Source organism: Sapajus apella, unplaced genomic scaffold (genome assembly GCF_009761245.1).
Source record: "Sapajus apella isolate SASKATOON/1434 unplaced genomic scaffold, GSC_monkey_1.0 scaffold51, whole genome shotgun sequence".
NCBI lineage: Eukaryota > Metazoa > Chordata > Mammalia > Primates > Cebidae > Sapajus > Sapajus apella.
Window position 1 is genome coordinate 6,395,941 of NW_022436991.1, and position 19,568 is coordinate 6,415,508.

The 19,568-nt window shown below is 43.7% G+C and overlaps 1 protein-coding gene across 4 annotated transcripts in view; it reads left to right on the forward strand.

Moving 5' to 3' along the window:
* The window catches only part of SYT17 (synaptotagmin 17), a 97,563-nt gene that overhangs the window by 50,809 nt on the left and 27,186 nt on the right, over positions 1–19,568 (forward strand). For all 4 annotated transcript variants that reach the window (XM_032242821.1, XM_032242819.1, XM_032242820.1 and 1 more), the window contains exons 6-7: positions 10,824–10,944; positions 12,779–12,934. In XM_032242821.1, the coding sequence (XP_032098712.1) occupies positions 10,824–10,944; positions 12,779–12,934 (277 nt within the window). The remainder of the gene's footprint in view (positions 1–10,823; positions 10,945–12,778; positions 12,935–19,568) is intronic.

Genomic DNA, 19,568 nt, shown 5'->3' on the forward strand with positions numbered 1-19,568 from the left:
AAAAACAAAAAATCCCTAAGTATCTAGCAATAGGAAAATGGTTAATATAGTATTTCAGCCTAATGGAATGTTATATGTGAACTTTCATAATGATACTTGTGATGTCTAGATAGTCACATAGAAAAAGTATGTGTGATGTGTGCAATTCTTTTAGTTTTATTATATATTTTTATTAGTACAGATGTATGGGATACACATGACATTTTTGTCCATATATAATGCATAGTGATCAAGTCAGGATATTTAGGGTTTTTATCATTCTAGTACAATACATTTTTGTTAAATATAGTCACTCTACTATCGAACATTTATTATTATTATTTTTTAAATGAGATGGGATCTCACTTGAGGCCAAAGTCCTGAGCTCCTGGCCTCAAGTGATCCTCCCACCTTGGCCTCCTGAAGTGCTTGGATTACAGGCGTGAGTCACTGTGCCCAGCTCCAAACACTGGATGTGTTCCTTCTCGCTGACTGTATGTTTGTACCCTTTAACCTACTTCTCTTCATCCTCTCTCCTCTCATCTAAGTTTTCTACTTAAAGAGTATTTCGGAATGTGCCTGTATTGTCAATGCAGCTACGCAAACACAGGGTTGGTGTATTGACAAGGACAGAAAGTGAAGAGAAGAAAAAAAAAAGGAAAGCCTTTGATGAAACGTGTAAAGTGCTGGTGTTGGCGGTTGGAGTTTGCTTTTTAAAAAATCCATTTCTAGGCTGGGCGCGATGGCTCAAGCCTGTAATCCCAGCACTTTGGGAGGCCGAGGCAGGTGGATCACAAGGTCAAGAGATCGAGACCATCCTGGTCAACATGGTGAAACCCCGTCTCTACTAAAAATACAAAAAATTAGCTGGGCATGGTGGTGCATGCCTGTAATCCCAGCTACTCAGGAGGCTGAGTGAGGCAGGAGAATTGCCTGAACCCAGGAGGAGGAGGTTGCGGTGAGCCGAGATCGCGCCATTGCACTCCAGCCTGGGTAACATGAGCGAAACTCCGTCTCAAAAAAAAAAAAAAAAAAAAAAAATCCATTTCTAAAAAGCAAACTCCAACCGCCAACACCAGCGCTTTACTTTTAACGCTGTTTGTGTGGCAGATTAAGAGACACTAGGCTTTAACTAACCCATGAGAACAAAAGCGTAAGGAGGCACAGAGCAGCTGTGTTTGGGCTTCGTTAAAAGCTGTGTGCACACATCTGAGACCGTCTTCTAGGTGAGAGAGAGCAAAAGGACCATCGAGAAGCACTTCAAAGGAAACCTGTCGGAGGAGAGCTGAGTTCTTGTTTTCTCCAGAAAATGTCTTTTGTCCCAGATAGATTTCTTTGATTTCCTTTTTATTGATTAGAAATTAACTGTGTTGAAAATCTGCAGAGAGAGAGAATTTTTGGGTAGAGAGGAGAGAGAGCCAAGCCACATTTGCCCAAGCCGGCTGCTGGATTCATCTGAGTAATTTACAGATCTTCTATTTCGGTTCTCCCTAGCCCACTCCACATGGTTCGACCAAATTAAGCTCATCAGGCTCTTACAAGAAAGGAAATGAGGACTGTTTATTTGCGACATTGCTTCCACAAGGGACAAGGTAGAAGTGGGCCTGTCACCCAGTTCCTTCTCCTGTCTTGGCTTAGATTCTCTGGGGGTTGGGTAGGACAGGGAATGGAACATCGTGCTGATGACCCTGTCGGCCCGTGGTGTGGTAGCAGCTCAGCCTGTGTGTTGGGGGCTGCACTGCTTGATCTTGGAGTCATCTGGATTGAAGTTGTTCCTGGTGCTTTGAATATAGTAGTAGACACATGGAGAAAAAGAAAATAGGTAAGGACCAAGTGCCATGAAGGAAATAAACAAAGTGGTGTGGTGGAAAGTGATGGAGGCAAAGGGCTGTTTTCAACTGAGTGTTCATGGAAAGCTTAGATGAGGAGGTGACTGTTGAGCTGAGATTCCCAGGGAAAAGCAGGCTCAAGCTTTGGGGCAGGTATGATCTTATATTTTCAAAGAATAGAAAGAAGGCAGAAGGGGTTTGGTGGGTGAGGTCTCAGAGGTAGGCAGATCATTTTGATCCTATAGAAAGATCCTTTTGGAGACCATTAGTTCTCAACTGGGTGATTTTTGCCCGCAGTGGACATTTGATGATATCTGGACACATTTTGAGTTTTTACAATTGGGGAGAGGGGTGATGCTGCTGGTATCCAGTGGGTAGAGGCCAGAGATGCTGCTAAACTTCCTGTAATACACAGGACAGCTCCCACAACAGAGTGCTCCAGCCCAAAGTGACAATAGTGCTGAGGTTGACAAACCCTGTGGTTGACTAGGCCGAGCACTTTGGATTTTATTCTGAGTGGAGGGTTTTAAACAGGGAAGTAAAGCCAGGTGCAGTGGCTCATACCTGTAATCCCAACCCTTAGGGAGGCCAAGGAGGGCAGATCACTTGAGGTCAGGAGTTCGAGACTAGCCTGGCCAACATGGTGAAATCCCATCTCTACTAAAAATAAAAAAATTAGCTGGGTGTGTTGGCACACACCTGTAATCCTAGCTACTCTGGAGACTGAGACATGAGAATCACTTGAACCCAGGAGGCAGAGGCTGCAGTGAGCCAAGACTATGCCAGTGCACTCCAACTTGAGCCACAGAGCAAGACTCTGTCTCAAAATAAATAAATAAATGTATGAATAAATAAAATAAACAGGGAAGTGAGATAATGGCATGGCTGTTTTCTTTTAGAAAATTAGAGTATTGATCTAACTTATTTCAGCTCTGACATTCCAACCTTACCTCACTAAATTTGGATAAGGAAGACTTCATAGAGTTGGAGATCCTCCCAAACAAGCAATCCATTTTCCTTGGGAGGGCTGAGCCCACTTTCTGGGAGGATTTTTGTATTTGGTGCTTGGGTGTCTACTTTGCAGAGAAGAAGAATGGCTTAAGGTGATAATGGAAGGAAGAAAATCTTAGCTGGATCTTTCTGGGCTCTGGCTTATAGCTGGTGCTTTGGCCTCTTCAGGTCCAGAGGGGACTGAAGACAAACTCAGCAGAGGTAGTGAATAGACTTTTCTTCCTTTTTAAGAGACAGGGTCTTGCTGTGCCACTCAGGCTAGAGTGCAGGGGTTCAATCATAGCTTACTAAAGCCTGGAACTCTTGGCTTCAAGCATTCCTCCTGGCTCAGCCTCCTGAGTATCTGGGACCACAGGTGCATGCCACCATGCTCAGCTAATTAAAAATAAAATGTTTAGAGATGGAAGGTGGGAAGGCTACATTGCCCAGGCTGGCCTTGAACTCCTGGCCTCAATCCGTCTTCCCACCTCAGCCTCCTGAGTAGCTGGGATTAGAGGCTCAAGCCACTGCACCTGACGAACTCGTCTTATACTCAAAGTTCCAAGTCTTTGGTTCCTATTAAAATTTTGTTCAAGGTGCAATTATGTATTAAAAAAATCTGAGTCAGCCCTAGATTGATAGGTTTAGTTCAGGATTTCTCAACTTTGGCACTAGTAATATTTTGGGCCAGACCATTTCTGGTTGAGGGGACTGTCCTGTATCTTGTAGGACAGGCAGCATCCCTGGCCTCTCTCTACCCGTTAGATGCCAGTAGCAGATACCCTCCCCACTCCCCAGTTATGACAACGAAAAATATCACCAGATGTTGCCAAATGTCCCTGGAGGTGGTAGGAGAGAGGACGAAATGACCCCAGATTGATGCAAGTTGAATGTCGCAGCACGCCATGGATATCTGTAAAGATCACCATTTATTTTATGATCTTCCTAAGAGGGACAAGCTGAGGAGCTGCTGGACTAGATGGTCCTGCTTTCTGTTCCTATATTGTAAGCTCCTTATTAGCTGTTTCCTGGTCAGCTTTTTCTGTTTTGTTTTAAATTAGAGACCAAGTTTTGCTGTGCTGCCCAGGCTGGAGTGCAGTGGCACCGCCAACACTCACTGCAGCCTTGAACTCCTGGGCTCAATTGATCTTCCCACTTTGACCTCCTAAAGTACTGGGATTATAGGCATGAGCCACTATGTTTGGCCCTGGTCAGCTTTTAGATGCAGCATCAGACACTTCTAGGGAAGGACTGAGAAGACTCTGGCTCCAGGAACCCCACAGGGCCATTTTTATTCACTGATTATTACCGCTGACATTTATGATATCTGACTGAATGGTGTTATTCATCCGTACAACATATTCTGGGGCAGAGGTCCTGAATGTGATGTTGACTCTCCGTTTTCTCCAGAGCTGGGTTAGGATAAGGCTTTGAGGCCCCCAAGCCCTGAAAATTATGGAGTCGCTCATCATATGTCATTCAAGACAATAGTTAGTCTTTTTTTTTTTGTCTTGCTCTGTTGCCCAGGCTGGAGTGCAGTGGTGCAATCTCAGCTCACTGAAACCTCCACCTTCTGGGTCAAGTGATGCTCCCACCTCAGCCTCCTGAGCAGCTGGGATTACAGACGCCCACCCTGACACCTGGCTAATTTTTGTATTTTTATTAGAGATGGGGTTTCACCATGTTGGCCAGGTTGGTCTCGAACTCCCAACCTCAAGTGGTCTGCCTGCCTTGGCCTCCCAAAGTGCTGGGATTACAAGCATGAGCCACCGTGCCTGGCCAAAAAGGACTGCTGCAATAATTCTCAAATGTAAATCTCGCCAATGTTCTAATTTCTCAATGGGTACCGCAGTGTAATTTCTGAAATATCAAATGCTTGCGAAAAATTCTATTTCTCTTTTTTAAAATGTATTTGATGTAGAAGTGGGGAGGGCGTCATCCGCTCCTAAGTGGCCAAGTGCACACCTGTTCTAAGGGAGAAACCAGTATTGTCTTCCACACTTAACGACAGCAACAAACCAAGAATGTAAATGGGTGACGGTGTTATTGTTCCTAAGGCGAATCCTCACAAATTTATCTCAAACATCCAAATTATTAACCATCTTTGGCTACTTTATTTATTTATTTATTTTTGAGATAGGGTCTCTCTCAGTTGCCCAAGCTCTATCAAAGCTCACTGCAGCCTCAGACTCCTGGGCTCATGCAATCCTCTCACCTCTGCCTGTCACATAGCTGGGACCACAGGCACTCACCACCACAGCTGGCTATTTTTTTAAAAAAATTTTTTGTAGCAATGGAGGGGAGTGTCACCATGTTGCCCAGGCTGGTCTTGAACTCACAGCCTCAAGCAATCCTCCTGCCTTGACCTCCCAAAGTGCTGGGATTACAGATATGAGCTACTGCACCCAGCCAACTTTATTATTAATAATAAGTTACTTGGCCCTTGTATTAGTCTGTTTTCACACTACTGATAAAGGCATACCTGAGACTGGGCAATTTACAATAGAAGGAGGTTTAATTGGACTTAAAATTCCACATGGCTGGGGAAGCCTCACAATCATGGCAGAAGGCAAGGGGAGCAAATCACATCTTACATGGATGGCAGCAGGCAAAGAGAGAGAACTTGTGCAGGGGAATTCTTCTTTTTAAGACCATCAGATCTCACGAGACTTACTCGCTATCACGAGGATGGCACAGGAAAGACTTGCCCCCATTATTCAATTACCTCCCACTGGGCCCCTTCCATTACATGTGGGAATTCAATGTGAGATTTGGGTGGGGACACAGCCAAACCATATCAACCTTTATGTAATAATATTAATAAATCCAGGATCACAATACAACAAAGAGTATTGGGACTTTAGCGAAGGCTTCCCTCATTCTGTTCCATCTGTATGGGGCCCCTTCTCTGCAATATTTGCTGGACCAAATCCTACTTATCAAGGCTTAACTCAAATGCCTCCCCATCCGTGAAGACTTCATTGACCATGTCCCTCCCAGAATGGATTGTGCTTCGGTCTGTCTTGGGTCTCGTTTATATGGCTGATCAATACTCGAGCCCTATAGTTATTTCTTAATTGAGGTGAAATTCACATCGTGTAAATGTAGTCATTTTAAATATACAATTCAGTGGCATTTAGTACATTCTCTGTGGTATGCAACCATCACCTCTAATTCCAGAACAGTCCCATAATCCAGAGGAGACCCTGTATCCGTTAAGCAGTCACGCCACAATTCCCCCTCCCCTCAGATCCCAGCAACCACTCATCTACTTTCTCTCTCTATGGATTTACCTATTCTGGATATTTTATCAGCAGAATCGTACAATATGTGATTTTTTGTGTGTGTCTGGCTTCTTTCACTTTTTCAAGGTTTCTCTACATTGTATCAATGCTTCATTTTTACGACTGAATAATCTGCCATTGCATAGATAGGTGATATTTTGTTTGTCTATCTGCTGATGGACATTTAGGCTGCTTCTACTTTTGGCTGTTGTGAGCAGTGCTGCTATGAACATCTGCATACAAGTTTTTGTGTGGACGTGTTTCCTGTTCTCAGGTATACAGCTAAGAATGGCACTGCTGGGCCATACAGCAACCTGTTTACCAAAGAAGCTGTACAGTTTTCATTACTGCCAGCAGTATACAGGGTGCTTGTTCACTACATCCTGTTTGTTATGGGTGTGTGTGTGTGTGTGTTTGTGTGTGTGTGTTTATTACAGCCATCCTACTGGGTGTGCAGCCCCTGGAATTTCGATTTGTTTTTATGTCTTCCTTGCTCTCCCCCAGTAGATGGTCAGTTGCTTGATGTCTGGGATTGCTGCTTAATCACCAGAAACCTTGTGTAAGAGTTAACCATGGGCTGAGTTTGAACCTTGTTCTTTTTGTTTATGATACATGATCTTGAGCAAGTCAGGCAGCTCAAGCTCTCTAAGCTTGAGTTCTTTCAACTGCACGATGGAAGCTTCTGGAGTTAAGGAAAAGAAATTTGATTCAGCTTTAGTGGCTAGGACGGGGCCTGGGCTATGGTGATTTCTCCGTAAAGGTTTGTTGTAAGGATCATGATCGTGACATCCCCAAGTGCGTAGGACCTAGTAACTGTGACATGAGCGTTTGCTAAATGAATCAATGAATCTTTTGCTATTGCACAATTAGCCCTCTTTTTTTACCTTCTATCAACTGCTCCCCTGACTCCAGACAACAGTGTTACCAATTGATCACTCCCCAGATGAGGCAGACAGAAAGAGTGGCCGGATCAGTGGGAATGGTTCCTTGGAAAAATACAACCTGAAAGCCACGATGTGCACGCTGTGTATTGAGAATGGGATGGGTAGAGAGTACAGCTGGCTTGTAGCCGCAAAGGGAAGGAGGTGTAAAAGAGCTTTGCTTTCTTAAGATGAAAAACACTCAGCCTTCTTAGAACAAGGATAACTCCAGGAAGTGGCTTGTTGAAACTTCGATCAATGGCCCCAGGGAAGGGAAGGAACAATTCTATCCACACTTGAAGGCTGCAGAGGGGGCATGAGAGCCTCTTAGGTATTGAGGGCCCAGAAGATGGCCTCACCTCTTCCTTCCAATTCTGTGAGGGCTGCCAGGATTGGGCAGAGCCCCTGGGGTCAACCACCGGACGGCTTGCCTTGGCTCCTGTAGGCGTCTCTAGAATCCATCTTTTGCCACATTCTACCCACACTGGCCTTTGCTTTCCTCCATTGAACACACCAACTGAGTGACGCCAGGTTTATTCCTCCCTCCCACCATCCCGACCCTGGCACCTGCTGTTCTCTCTGCCCCATGAGTCCCTATCCCTCCTTCCTCCCGCATTTCTGTTCAAACCTCGCCTCTCAGAGAAACCCTGGCCCATACTCCAACTGAAAGGGCAACTCCCACGTGAACCCCATCCATTCTCTGACTCTGCCAAATTTGTCTTGTTTTCCTTTTTCATATTTATTTTATGTTTTTAATGGGAATATTTCTCACATAAAACAATAAAACAAACACCCATGTAGCCAGGTACATGCCACCATGCCCGGCTAATACCTGTGTATCCATCTCACAGATTTCATAAGTCGGCAATATTTTGCCGCATTTGCTTACTTCAAATCCCCTCCCCTTTTAATCAATTGTATTGAGGTGGACCTTACATATAATAAACATGTACATGTTAAGTGTACTGTTCATTGGTTTTTGGCAAATGCACACGTAATGGCTACAACAATCCAGATATAGCATATTGCCATCACCCAAGAAAGGTTCTTCCTCTCTGTCACCCTGCTATATTTTTATTTCTAATACTTAGCATTACCTGAAATCAAAAATCTGTGTGCTGTCTATCTCCCTCACAGGAGTCTCTGTTCCATAAAGTCAGGGACCGGTCTCACTGATGTATCCCCAGTCCTGGTACGTAGTAAACTTGCTTTTAAAAGGAGGGAAATGTCACTGTGACTTATACACCTGGGAGGAGCGAAGTCCAGGAGGATGTGGATGGCCTGGGTTCCTGCCGAATTCTCAGCATTGCTCATACTAGAATAGATGAGTCAGCAGGGTCATGCCCTAAAGACACCGCATTTTCCAAGCTCTTGAGAAGCAGCAGGAAACCCCTAGCAACTGCTTCGAAAGGGGTGTGAACTTGTTTTATTACTCAAGACACTGAGTTGACCATTCCTATTTTGAAAATCGGCAGACGTGGGTACCCAGGGCAGGGCAGCAGGAATGTAAGGGGGCGAAAGTGGACAGATGAGGTATGATGTGAAGAGGGCAGGTCTCATCTAAAGGGGGCACTGCTCTGTGGCCAGATGTTGGGTTAAAGAAAAAATTATTCAATGACATATGATCAGACGTTTTCTAGAGGATGACAGAGAATGAGGAACCTGTCTGGGCATGATGGCTGACGCCTGTTATTCCAGCACTTTGGGAGGCTAAGGCAGGAGGATCACTTGAGGCCAGGAGTTCAAGGCCAGCCTGGGTAACATAGCAAGATCTCATCTCTTAAAAAAGAAAGTTAGCCAGGCATAGTGTCACATACCTGTAATCCCAGCTGTTCAGGAGATTACTGTAGTAGGATCCCTTGAGCCCAGGAGTTTGAAGTTGCAAGGAGCTATGATCATGCCATTGCTCCCGCCTGAGTGACAGAGTGAGACCTTGTCTCAGAAAGAGAGAGAGAGAGAGAGAGAAACCTGATTAGATAACGGGCGAGGGTTTCTTACTGAAATGACTTAGCAGGGTTCTTTGCAGAAACTGGATTTTACAAGGTGGTACATAGATGGGCCTAGGAGGTGTAAGAGCCTGACTAAAGTTTGGTCAAGTAAGGACTCTTTGTCACTTGTCTGGTGGGAATGCTGGTGTTACTACATCTTCCTGTTTTTCAAGCAAGGCAGGAAATCCAGATTTAAAAAAAAATGTGAAATAGCTTGATTCTTGAATTATATAATAATTAGCAAGTAATTATAAGTTAAAATGTGATGTGGGGCAAACAAAACCTGCAGGTTGTTTGCAACTTCTGATTTAACATACGAGGTTGTTTCTTGTTTGTTTGGGGACTAACTCACTTAGTACACGAGTCTTTTGGCTTGACTGTTCACCCTGCCAGCAGCTGTTTATTGAGTATCTGCTATGTGCTAGGCATTGTTCTAGAGCTGCTGGGTATTGTGCTAGGCATTTGGCATTAATTTGCTGAAAATGACTGACACCAAAAAAGATAGAGATGAAAGATAGATAAATATACATAGATACATAGATATATAGACACATAGATGATAGATAATGATAGATAATAGACATAGATAAATAGATGATTGATAGGTAATAAATGAAGAGATTATAGATAGATGAGATAGATGAATAGATTAGATAGATAGGGATCTTACACTTTAAAGATACATATTGAAATATTATAAATAATATAATGACTAAGAGTTACTTCAGAGGAATATGGGGAGTGGAATGAGGGTATAAGTGAATGGAGATTGACCATGGATGAGATTTTTGAAGCTGAGTGATGTTGGGGTATGAGGATGATGGAGTATACTCTTCCGTCTGGTTTTGAATATGATTGGAAATTTCCCACACTAAAATGCTTGTTTTAATGTCCTTCAGTTAAAGATGCGTTCTGAAGTATATACAGGTAAAATGACACCATGTCGAGGACTTAGTTTAAAATATTCAGCTAAAATGTTTTGCAAGTCAGGATATAGGCGAAACACCATTTGGCAAAATGTCGATAATCATTACAAATTTTTGATGGATAGATGGAGATTTGTTATGCTAGTCTATTATTTTGTATATAGTTGAAATTTTCTACAATATGTTGTTTTTTGTTAAGGGACAGAGAAGTAGGAGACCTCCTGTTTTCTAGGTATTTTTGGCAGTATAGAGTCATGCGCTTAGGTGTTCTGTGAATCTTCCACAGTGTGATAGAGTTGACATCAAGGGGATGGGTACTCTTCAACAGGGATGTCACTGTGCCGAGTGTTGCTATGGTGAGGTTAGAAGTGTGGGATCTGTTGGGGATTAGAGGTTAAGAACAGATTTTTCACTCAGATAGTTCCTCTGCAGGGCATTCTACCTCCCAGGTATCCCATGCCGTCAGAGTGTCTGGGATCAAATCAGCCTCCCTGGGTCTAAGTACCAGCTCTACCACTTTCTTGCTGTGGCTTTAGACAGGTTATTTAATCCCATGAGCCTCAGTTTCCTCATCTGTTAAACAGTTAATACTTCATTAGAAGGTTAGTCATTACATGTGAAGCACTTAGTGTAATACATGGCAGTGTAACATTTATTTATTTTTTTATTATTGCTGCTTTTGTTGTTATTGTTGTTGCTGTTGATTGATCTAAGAGTGGAAAAAACTCAGAGATAGATGGACCGCAATAATTGGAGGCAGAAATGAAAAGAAGTCATACATAGAGACACTTCTGTCCGTTGATGCACTCACAGCAACCCATTTGTGAGCTGCTGCAGTCAATTTCTTGCATGGTGGGTGCAAAAGGAGTAAGAGGAGAAAGCAACTTCCTATTTCCTTTCTCTGCAGAATGAAGTGGAGCTGGGGGAGCTGCTTCTGTCACTGAATTATCTCCCAAGTGCTGGCAGACTGAATGTTGATGTCATCCGAGCCAAGCAACTTCTTCAGACAGATGTGAGCCAAGGTTCAGGTACTGTGTGATTCCCTTCTTCTCTCACTTTATTAGTGAGGTATCTATGTTTGTGTGGGGGACCCGGTTTTCTTTTTCTGCATCCTGAATGAACATTATTCATCTCAGGATGAGGCAGGTAAATGATGCCATCTTAGTAACCCTGTTGGAATTGGAGAGTTGACTGAGACCAGCTGTAATAACTACTGGAAACCTACGTCTTTGAACCCAAGGAAGTGACTTGGCCTTTCCAAATGCTATTCCTGCAATAAAGACGCCATCCTCCAGGTGGCGATAGCGTGCATGGACTATGCTTCCCACCCCGCTACCTCCCCAGTGGGAGTCTTGCTCTGTCTCCCAGGCTGGAGTGCAGTGGTGCGATCGCAGCTCACTGCAACCTTTGCCTCCCAGGTTCAAGTGATTTTCCTGCCTCAGCCTCCTGAGCAGCTGGGACTGCAGGCGTGTGCCACCATGCCCAGCTAATTTTTGTAATTTTAGTAGAGATAGGGTTTCACCGTATTGGCCAGGCTGGTCTCGAACTCCTGATCTCATGATCTTCCCGCCTTGGCCTCCCATAGTGCTGAGATTACAGGCTTGAGCCACTGTGTTCACCCGATTATGCATTCTAAGCAGTGAGTATAGAGGACACACCCTGAGGTTTTTTTTTCCCAGCTCATTTCATGTGTACCATAAATCTTCATGAATTCCAGCTCTGAAAAGACTTGTATTTAAAGTGTGTACATTATAGCAAAAACCATTCAAACATGACTTTTAATGGAAGGGAACAGATTCCATTCCATCTGTCTGTTGCTTCTCCCATGACAGCAAAGGACATTACTGTGAAAGCAGCTGTAGTCACAGGGGTCTCTTCAGCTCAGTGGTGGAATTATTGTCTTCTCTAAGTGCAATAGCTAAAATAAATTACTTTTGCAATCAGGTGACAGCTAGAAGACACTTTGCATTCTCAAAAACCATATTATGAAAACAGGCTTAGAAAGGGCCAGTGGGGGCAATGGTATTAAGACTGAAGAGTTTCAGACTCACCGCAATGGGAGAGTCAGTATAATCAAATCATTAAGGGTTGAGGAGTCAAATGATGTGGCTTGCAAATAATGCGGCTTTGGGTAAGTTACTTAACCTCTATATGCCTCAATTTCTCAATCTCAAAAATTGACATAATAATGGTATTCATCTTGATAAGTTGTTTAAACAAATATTAAATCAGATAATGTACATGAATCCCTTTGTAAAATGTAAAATGATCTAAAGATGAATTATAATTCTGCCATCTCTATTCTCCTGTATATGGGCTATGGGCTTACTGAAATGATAATGGGTTTCCACAGACAGAAAGCCAGGGCAGGCTCTGAGTCTGGTTCGGTCTCCGCCAGCAAGATCTTTAAAAAATGATTTCTCACCTTGAGTCCTCAGTTTTTTCTCATCTGTAAAATAAACACAATGCTGACACATGGCAGGAGCTCAACAAATATTAGCTAAAGGAAAAAGGAAAGGGATAAACAGATAAGCAGATGGATGAAAAATGATGGTTGGATAATAGATGGATAGATGGTTGAACTGTTAAATAGATGGGAAACTGGATGGATAGAAAATGGGTAGATAAAAGAATGGTGAGATGATGAATGGATCAGTGAACTGACAGATGGATGGGAAGATGGATGGACAGCTGGATGAATGGATGGTCTGAGATGAATGAAAAGTTGAATGAGTGGATAATAGAAGAATGGATGAATGAAAAGATGGCTGGATGGATGGATGGGAGGTTGAATGGATCAATGACTGGACAAATTAGATTTCATGATTTCTAACATTCTGTGATGCTGTATCTAATTTTCAGACCCCTTTGTGAAAATCCAGCTGGTGCATGGACTCAAACTTGTGAAAACCAAGAAGACATCCTTCTTAAGAGGCACAATTGATCCTTTCTACAATGAATCCTTCAGCTTCAAAGTTCCCCAAGAAGAACTGGAAAATGCCAGCTTAGTGTTTACAGGTAGGTAGCATTCCAAAACCTGATGAACTGCAGGTGAGGCATGTTCAACTTACTGTCCTAGAGACAGAAGGCATTTAGAGAGAGTTATATTTAAGAACTTAATGTCTGGTGTTCAACTACATGAGGTTGAACCCATTTAACATCTATGAACTTGGGCAGGACTTTTACAGCCCTATAATATAATTGTTAGAAATGTGGACTTGAGCCACATTTCCTCAGACTGCCACGTAATAACTGAGGTCTTTGGCAAGTTACTTACCTCCTCTGAGCTTCAGTTTCCTCATCTACAAAATGCGAACAATAATAGTACTTGTGGCTTAGGTTTGTTGTGAATAGTAAATGGCTTATGACTTTGGAATATACTTGGTACATAATAAGTACTCACTATGTGTTGGTTTTGATGATGATGGTGGTGATGATTCAAGTTTCCTACAGTCAAATAAGAGAAGCATATGAGAAAACAGGGTCACCTAACTCAGAGAAAGGGATTATGAAAGTCTTCTCAGAGGATATAGTATTTAAGTAGAGGCCTCACGTGCCACTGCCTGGTAGAATGTAGTCTATTTTTCCAGGGTATAACCTAATCTATTATTTCCAGAGTATATTAGTTATTTATTGCTGCATAATAAATCACCCCAAAATTTAGTAGCTTGAAACAACAAACATTTATATCTCATCATCCCTGTGGGTCAGAAATCCAGGCATACAAAGCTTTGCTGTATAGTTCTGTCTGAATATCTCTGACAAGGCTGCAATCAAGGTATTGTCTAGAACTGCAGTCTCATCTGAAGGCTCAACTGCGGGAGGATCTCTTTTCAAGCTCACTCACAGTTTTCAGCAGGATTTAGTTCCCTGAAGGCTGTTGAACTGGGGAGTTCCTTCCTGGTTGTTGACCAGTGACCTTCCTCAATTTCTTGCCATATGGGCTTCCCCATAGAACAACTCACAACATGGCTTTCATCAGAGTGGTCAAATGAGGGAGAAAGAATGGCAAGGAAGAGTCTTTTTGTAATCTGATACTGGAAATGACATCCTCTTACTTTTATTATATTCTGTTCACTAGAAGCAATTCACTAGGTCCAACCCCCACTCAAGAGGAAGGGATAACACAAAGGCATGAAGGGTGGGAGGTGGAAACCACTGGGAGTCACAGTAGAAGCCACTCACCACAGTGGGGATCGAGTTGGTAGGAGTAATGGTTATCATTTCTTGTGTTCTAATTACAGTATGTACTTCCCTGTATCATTGCTAATATTTACCATAACCCACCCTGTCAAGTTGATATTATCATCCTCAACCTACAGATCTAGGGACTGAGGCTTAAAACCCAAGCAATCTACACAAAGTCTCAAGCTGATAGAATCAGGATTCAAGCTCTGGTCTTGCTAGCTCTGCATATCAAGGGATTTTCCTCAAGCACCCAGGGAGGGCTGGCTTTGGGGATCTGACACCCTCCTTTGAGACGTCCTTCTCCAGGGTAACTGGAAGCTCTCCTCTGTTTAGATCTGCTCTAGAACCCTGGGCTCCAGGTCTCCCAAGAAATCAAGCCATGGCTGAAAAACCCTTGCATGGAACATTTCCCATTTCCCCTACATAAGCTTATTGCCCCTTCTCACCAACATTGCAAATGTCTATCCTCTGAGACCCCTTCAAAGGAAGGTGGTTCTGGGCTTTCTCAAGGCCTGTCACCCATCGAGTCTACACTGAATCAGCGGATGCCTGCCCTATGCAGATATAATGATCCCTTCTAATGCAATCTGTGATGGCTGCTGTCCAGATGCAGTTACAAATAGACAAGGGCCTCACTCTCTCCTAGGTTTCAGGCCAACACAGAAGACAATCACTCCTGAATCCTTAAACAGTTGGCAGGCAGGCAGTGGGAACTACCATATATTAAACCAAGACACAGATCAAAACATGAAGTCTTTTTTCCCAAGTCCCTGCTAAGAATAAGGGACCTCCTATTGTAAGCTTAGATGAGGTGACGACCTCAGGGGAAACTGAGAGCCCACTTGGAAAGCCCTGACATTTCATATTTTACTTAAAATGTTGTGATAAATATAGCACACATGTGTTATAATGAGTGACACATTGAAAAGATGTGTAAGGACAGAGAATCAGAGGAGAACAGGGGTTATGTGCCTGTGCTGGGGAGCTGCTGTCTGGGCCCTGGCTTTGCCACTCACCCACTTTGGTGGCCCTAGGCAAGATCTGCATGCTTAGGTTTTCTCATCTCTAACATGGGGATAACAATACAGGACACGTCACAGGATTGTTATTTATATTCAGTAAGATCAATAAACACAGCGCTGAGCACTGTGCCGCCCACAGTAAGCACTCTAGAACTATTAACTATTAGTAAAAGGAAAGTTTAATGTCTTCCTTCCCAAGCTCCCCACCCGCCCACCATGGGGCAGCTACCACCTCCTCACTCACTCCCTCACATCCTCATCTAGTTTTGTTTAGTTCCGAATGTTTTCTTGCTGTGGAATCCCTTTTTTCTTTCTTTTCTTTTTTTTTTTTTTTGTGACAGTCACACTGTATTGCCCAGGCTGGAGTGTAGTGGCATGGTCTCGGCTCACTGCAACCTCTGCCTCCCATGCTCAAGCAATTCTCATGCCTCAGCCTCCCCAGTACTTGGGATTATAAGTGCATGCCACCACGCCAGACTAATTTTTTGTAATTTTTGTAGAGACGGGGTTTTACCATGTTGGCCAGGCCGGTCTCAAACTCCTGACCTCAAGCAATTCGCCCACCTTGGCCTCCCAAAGTGCTGGGATTATAGGCATGAGCCGCCATGCCCGGCTTAGGCCTAATATCTCCCTTTAATGCCTTCCCCTTTCCAGTTTCTTCTCCCTGAAGTCATGGCTTTAATGTGCTGCTGTGTATCATTCCACACTTTTTTCCTTGTTCACACAAACAATATCCACATACAGAGGGTTCTGTTCCTTTAAAACATTATTCATGATTTCAACAAGGGTGTATTGAACACCTTCTGTGCCAGGCACTGCTTCCAAGTTCTGGGAATGGAGCAGTGAACAAACAGACCTAATCCCTGTCCTGGCGGAGGTTACTGGGACATTCCATGGATACCACGCTGACACTTGCTTTGGTTTAATTAACAGTGAATGTGTTCATTGCCTTCAGGCCAATATGAATCCAAATGGACTTAACTTTTTACATTTAATAACTGCATTAGATAATGTTGCATGATGCAGTATGATAGAAGCTGAGGTTATTTATTCTGGGGATTGGCAGTATGACAGAGCTTCAGGGATTGTGATTAGAGCTCTGGATGCAAGTCCCCAGAAAAGTACATGGAAGTATGGAAAATTTTGCATATCATTGCAGAGGTTTTTGTTTGGAATTCCTTGAATCCCATACGGTCACCACATAAGGCTCAAACTAGAAGGGTAGTCACACCGCACCCCCCATACGTCTCTTATTCAACCCAGAGCACTTCAGGTGACAACTGTCCGCAGGGGCAGTGGTCAGCTGATGCCATCAGACAAGGCCTATGCTCTCCATGCACAGAAGACCTGCTTCTCTTCTGTAAGTTTTGGGACCCTGGCTTGGAAGTTCATGCTCCTCTGGTTAAAAGCTTATTGAAAATAGCTGGCTGCGGTGGCTCATGCCTGTAATCCCAGCACTTTGGGAGGCCAAGGTGGGTGGATCACTTGAGATCAGGAGTTCGAGACCAGCCTGGCCACCATGATGAATCCCTGTCTCTACTAAAAATACAAAAATTAGCCGGGCATGGTGGCACATGCCTGTCATCCCAGCTACTGGGGAGGCTGAGGCAGGAGAATTACTTGAACCCAGGAAGCGGAGGTTGCAGTGAGCCAAGAATGCGCCGATATTCTTTCTGGAGAAGGAAGCGCTGCCTCCCTGCCCCCTTAAATTAGGGATTCTCAACCCTGGCTGTGCCTTAGAATTAACTGGGTGCTTTAAAATGCTACCAGTGGTTGTACTGCATCCCACAGAGACTCTAAAGCAACTGAACTAGGCTGAGGCACTGAGCGTCTACAAGTAGCTATTTTTTCAAAGTACCCCAGATATTTCTATTGCTCATTCATTCAGAACCACAGCTGTGAGTGGAAATCCCAGCTAGGGTGGAATTTTACATAAAGGGTGCTGGCTGGAATCTTAAGCCAGTATGTATCTCAGCAAAGCTACAGTTCTCCTGAACTCGAATTCATAAGGTTCTAACCTGCTTTATTTGTCCACTGAGGGAAAGAGCTGTCACCTCTAGGCCAAGGATGCAAAACCCAGCTTATTAGCATGTTTCCAAACACTTCATAGCAAAAGTAAGGTTGACCTGCAATTTAGCGTTTGCCATGACTCCCTGATAGAAGCCTGTAATTAGCTGGTAAGCCGGACTTTCCGAGCAGTTCTTTTCCTGTGTGGGATGAGGATTCGTCTGCAATTTTCAATCAGGTGGTTTCTGCAGCTGAAGTTTAAAAATAAAAAACGAAAAGAGGGGCAAAATTGCTTTTCACCACCCAAGATAGCAACACACAGCCCAGAGGGCTTCCAGGAAATTCAGGAAGGTTTACTGAAGCGAAATCAAGTGAAGCTGGCCACTGAGGTGATTGGGCTCTTACTGGATGTTGGGGGAGAAAAGGAAAGAAAGTATATTAGTCCGTTCTTGCATTGTTACAAAGAAATACCTGAGACTGGGTGATTTATAAAGAAAAGAGTTTAATTGGCTTATGGTTCCTCAGGCTGTACAGGAAGCATGAGGCTGGCATCTGCTTGGCTTCCCAGGAGGCCTCAGGAAATGTACAATCAGGGAGGAAGGCAGAGAGGGAGCATGCACCTTATATGGCCAGAGCAGCAAGAAGAGAGAAGGGGGAGGTGCCACACACTTTTAAACAAGCAGATCTCAGGAGAACTCACTCACTATATAGTACTAAGGGGGATGGTGCTAACCCATTCATGAGAAATCCACCCTTATGATCCAGTCACCTCCCACCAGGCCCCACCTCCAACATTAGGGTTTATAATTTGACATGAGATTTGGGTGGGGACACAGATGCAAACCATATCAGAAAGGCAGAAAAAAGAAATGCAGCTTGATTTCAAATCTTCAGAAAGTTCAAAATAGAATTAACATGTGATCTAGCAATTGCACTTGTAGGTATATACCTAAAAGAATTGAAAGCAGGTACTCACAATGTTATTTGTATACCTACGTTCACAGCACCTTTATTTACAACCACCAGCAGGTGGAAGCAACCTGAACATTCATCACAGATAAATGGGTAAACAAAGTGGTGCATACAGGCAGTGGCATATGACTCAGCCTTAAATAGGAAGGAAATTTTTTTTTTTTTGAGATGGAGCCTTGCTCTGTTGCCCACGCTGGAGTGCAGTGGCAAGATCTTGGCTCACTGCATCCTCCGCCTCCCGAGTTCAAGTGATTCTCCTGCCTCAGCCTCCAGTGTAGCTGGGACTACAGGCATGCACCACCATGCCCTACTAATTTTTTTTTTGTTGTTGTATTTTTAGTAGAGACAGGGTTTCACCATGTTAGCCAGGATGATCTTGATCTCCTGATCTTGTGATCCACCCGCCTTGGCCTCCCAAAGTGCTGGGATTACAGGTGTGAGCCACTGTGCCTGGCCAACAAGAAGGAAATTCTGAGCCATGTTACAGCATGGATGAACTTGGAAGACATTATGCTAAGTGAAACAAGCCAGATATGAGAGGACAAATGCTGTATCATTCCACTTCTATGAAGTAGGTTAGTGAAATTCATATGCAGAAAGCAGAAGAGAAGTTATCAGGGGCTGGGGGAAGGAGAGGATGGTGTTATTACTTAATGGGTGCAGACTTTCAGTTGGGGAAGATAAAACAAAGCTCTGGAGGCTGGGCACGGTGGCTCACACCTGTAATCCCAGAAGTTTGGGAGGCCGAAGCGGGTAGATCACCAGCGTTCAGGAGTTTGAGACCAATCAGTCTGGCCAATATGGTGAAACCCCATCTTTACGAAAAATACAAAAATGAGCTGGGCGTGGTGGTGGGCACCTGTAATTCCAGCTACTCAGGAGGCTGAGGCAGGAGAATCACTTGAACCCAGGAGGCAGAGGTTACAGTGAGCGGAGATCATGCCATTGCACTCCAGCCTGGGTGACAAGTGTGAAACTCTATCTCAAAAAAAAAAAAAAAAAAAAAAAAAGGTTCTGGAGATGGATGATTGTGATGGTTATTCAACACTGTGAATATACTTAATGCCACTGACCTGTGTATCTCAAAATGGTTACTTTTATGTTACTTGCATTTTGCTACAATTAGAAAATGAATGAATGAATGAATGAATGAAACGAGCTCTGGAGATCCTGAGCAGTTCACAGAAGTACCTGGATGCTGATGCTGAAACCTGGCCTACTGTTCTTTTCCCTGAGGAAAGAATGTTTTCTTTCATTGCCGCTTTGAGGGAATAGTTAGGCGTAATAGGAACCAGAGCCTAGGCTTGAGTTCATATTTGTGACTTACTTGCTGTGTAATCTTGGCACTCTGCTTGGCCTCTCTTTGAATCAGCTTCCTCACCTGTAAAATGGGGATAATGGTACTTACTTCAGTGAATTGTTGCAAAGTCCAAATGGGTGAATAGGTGTAAGGGCTTAGAGCA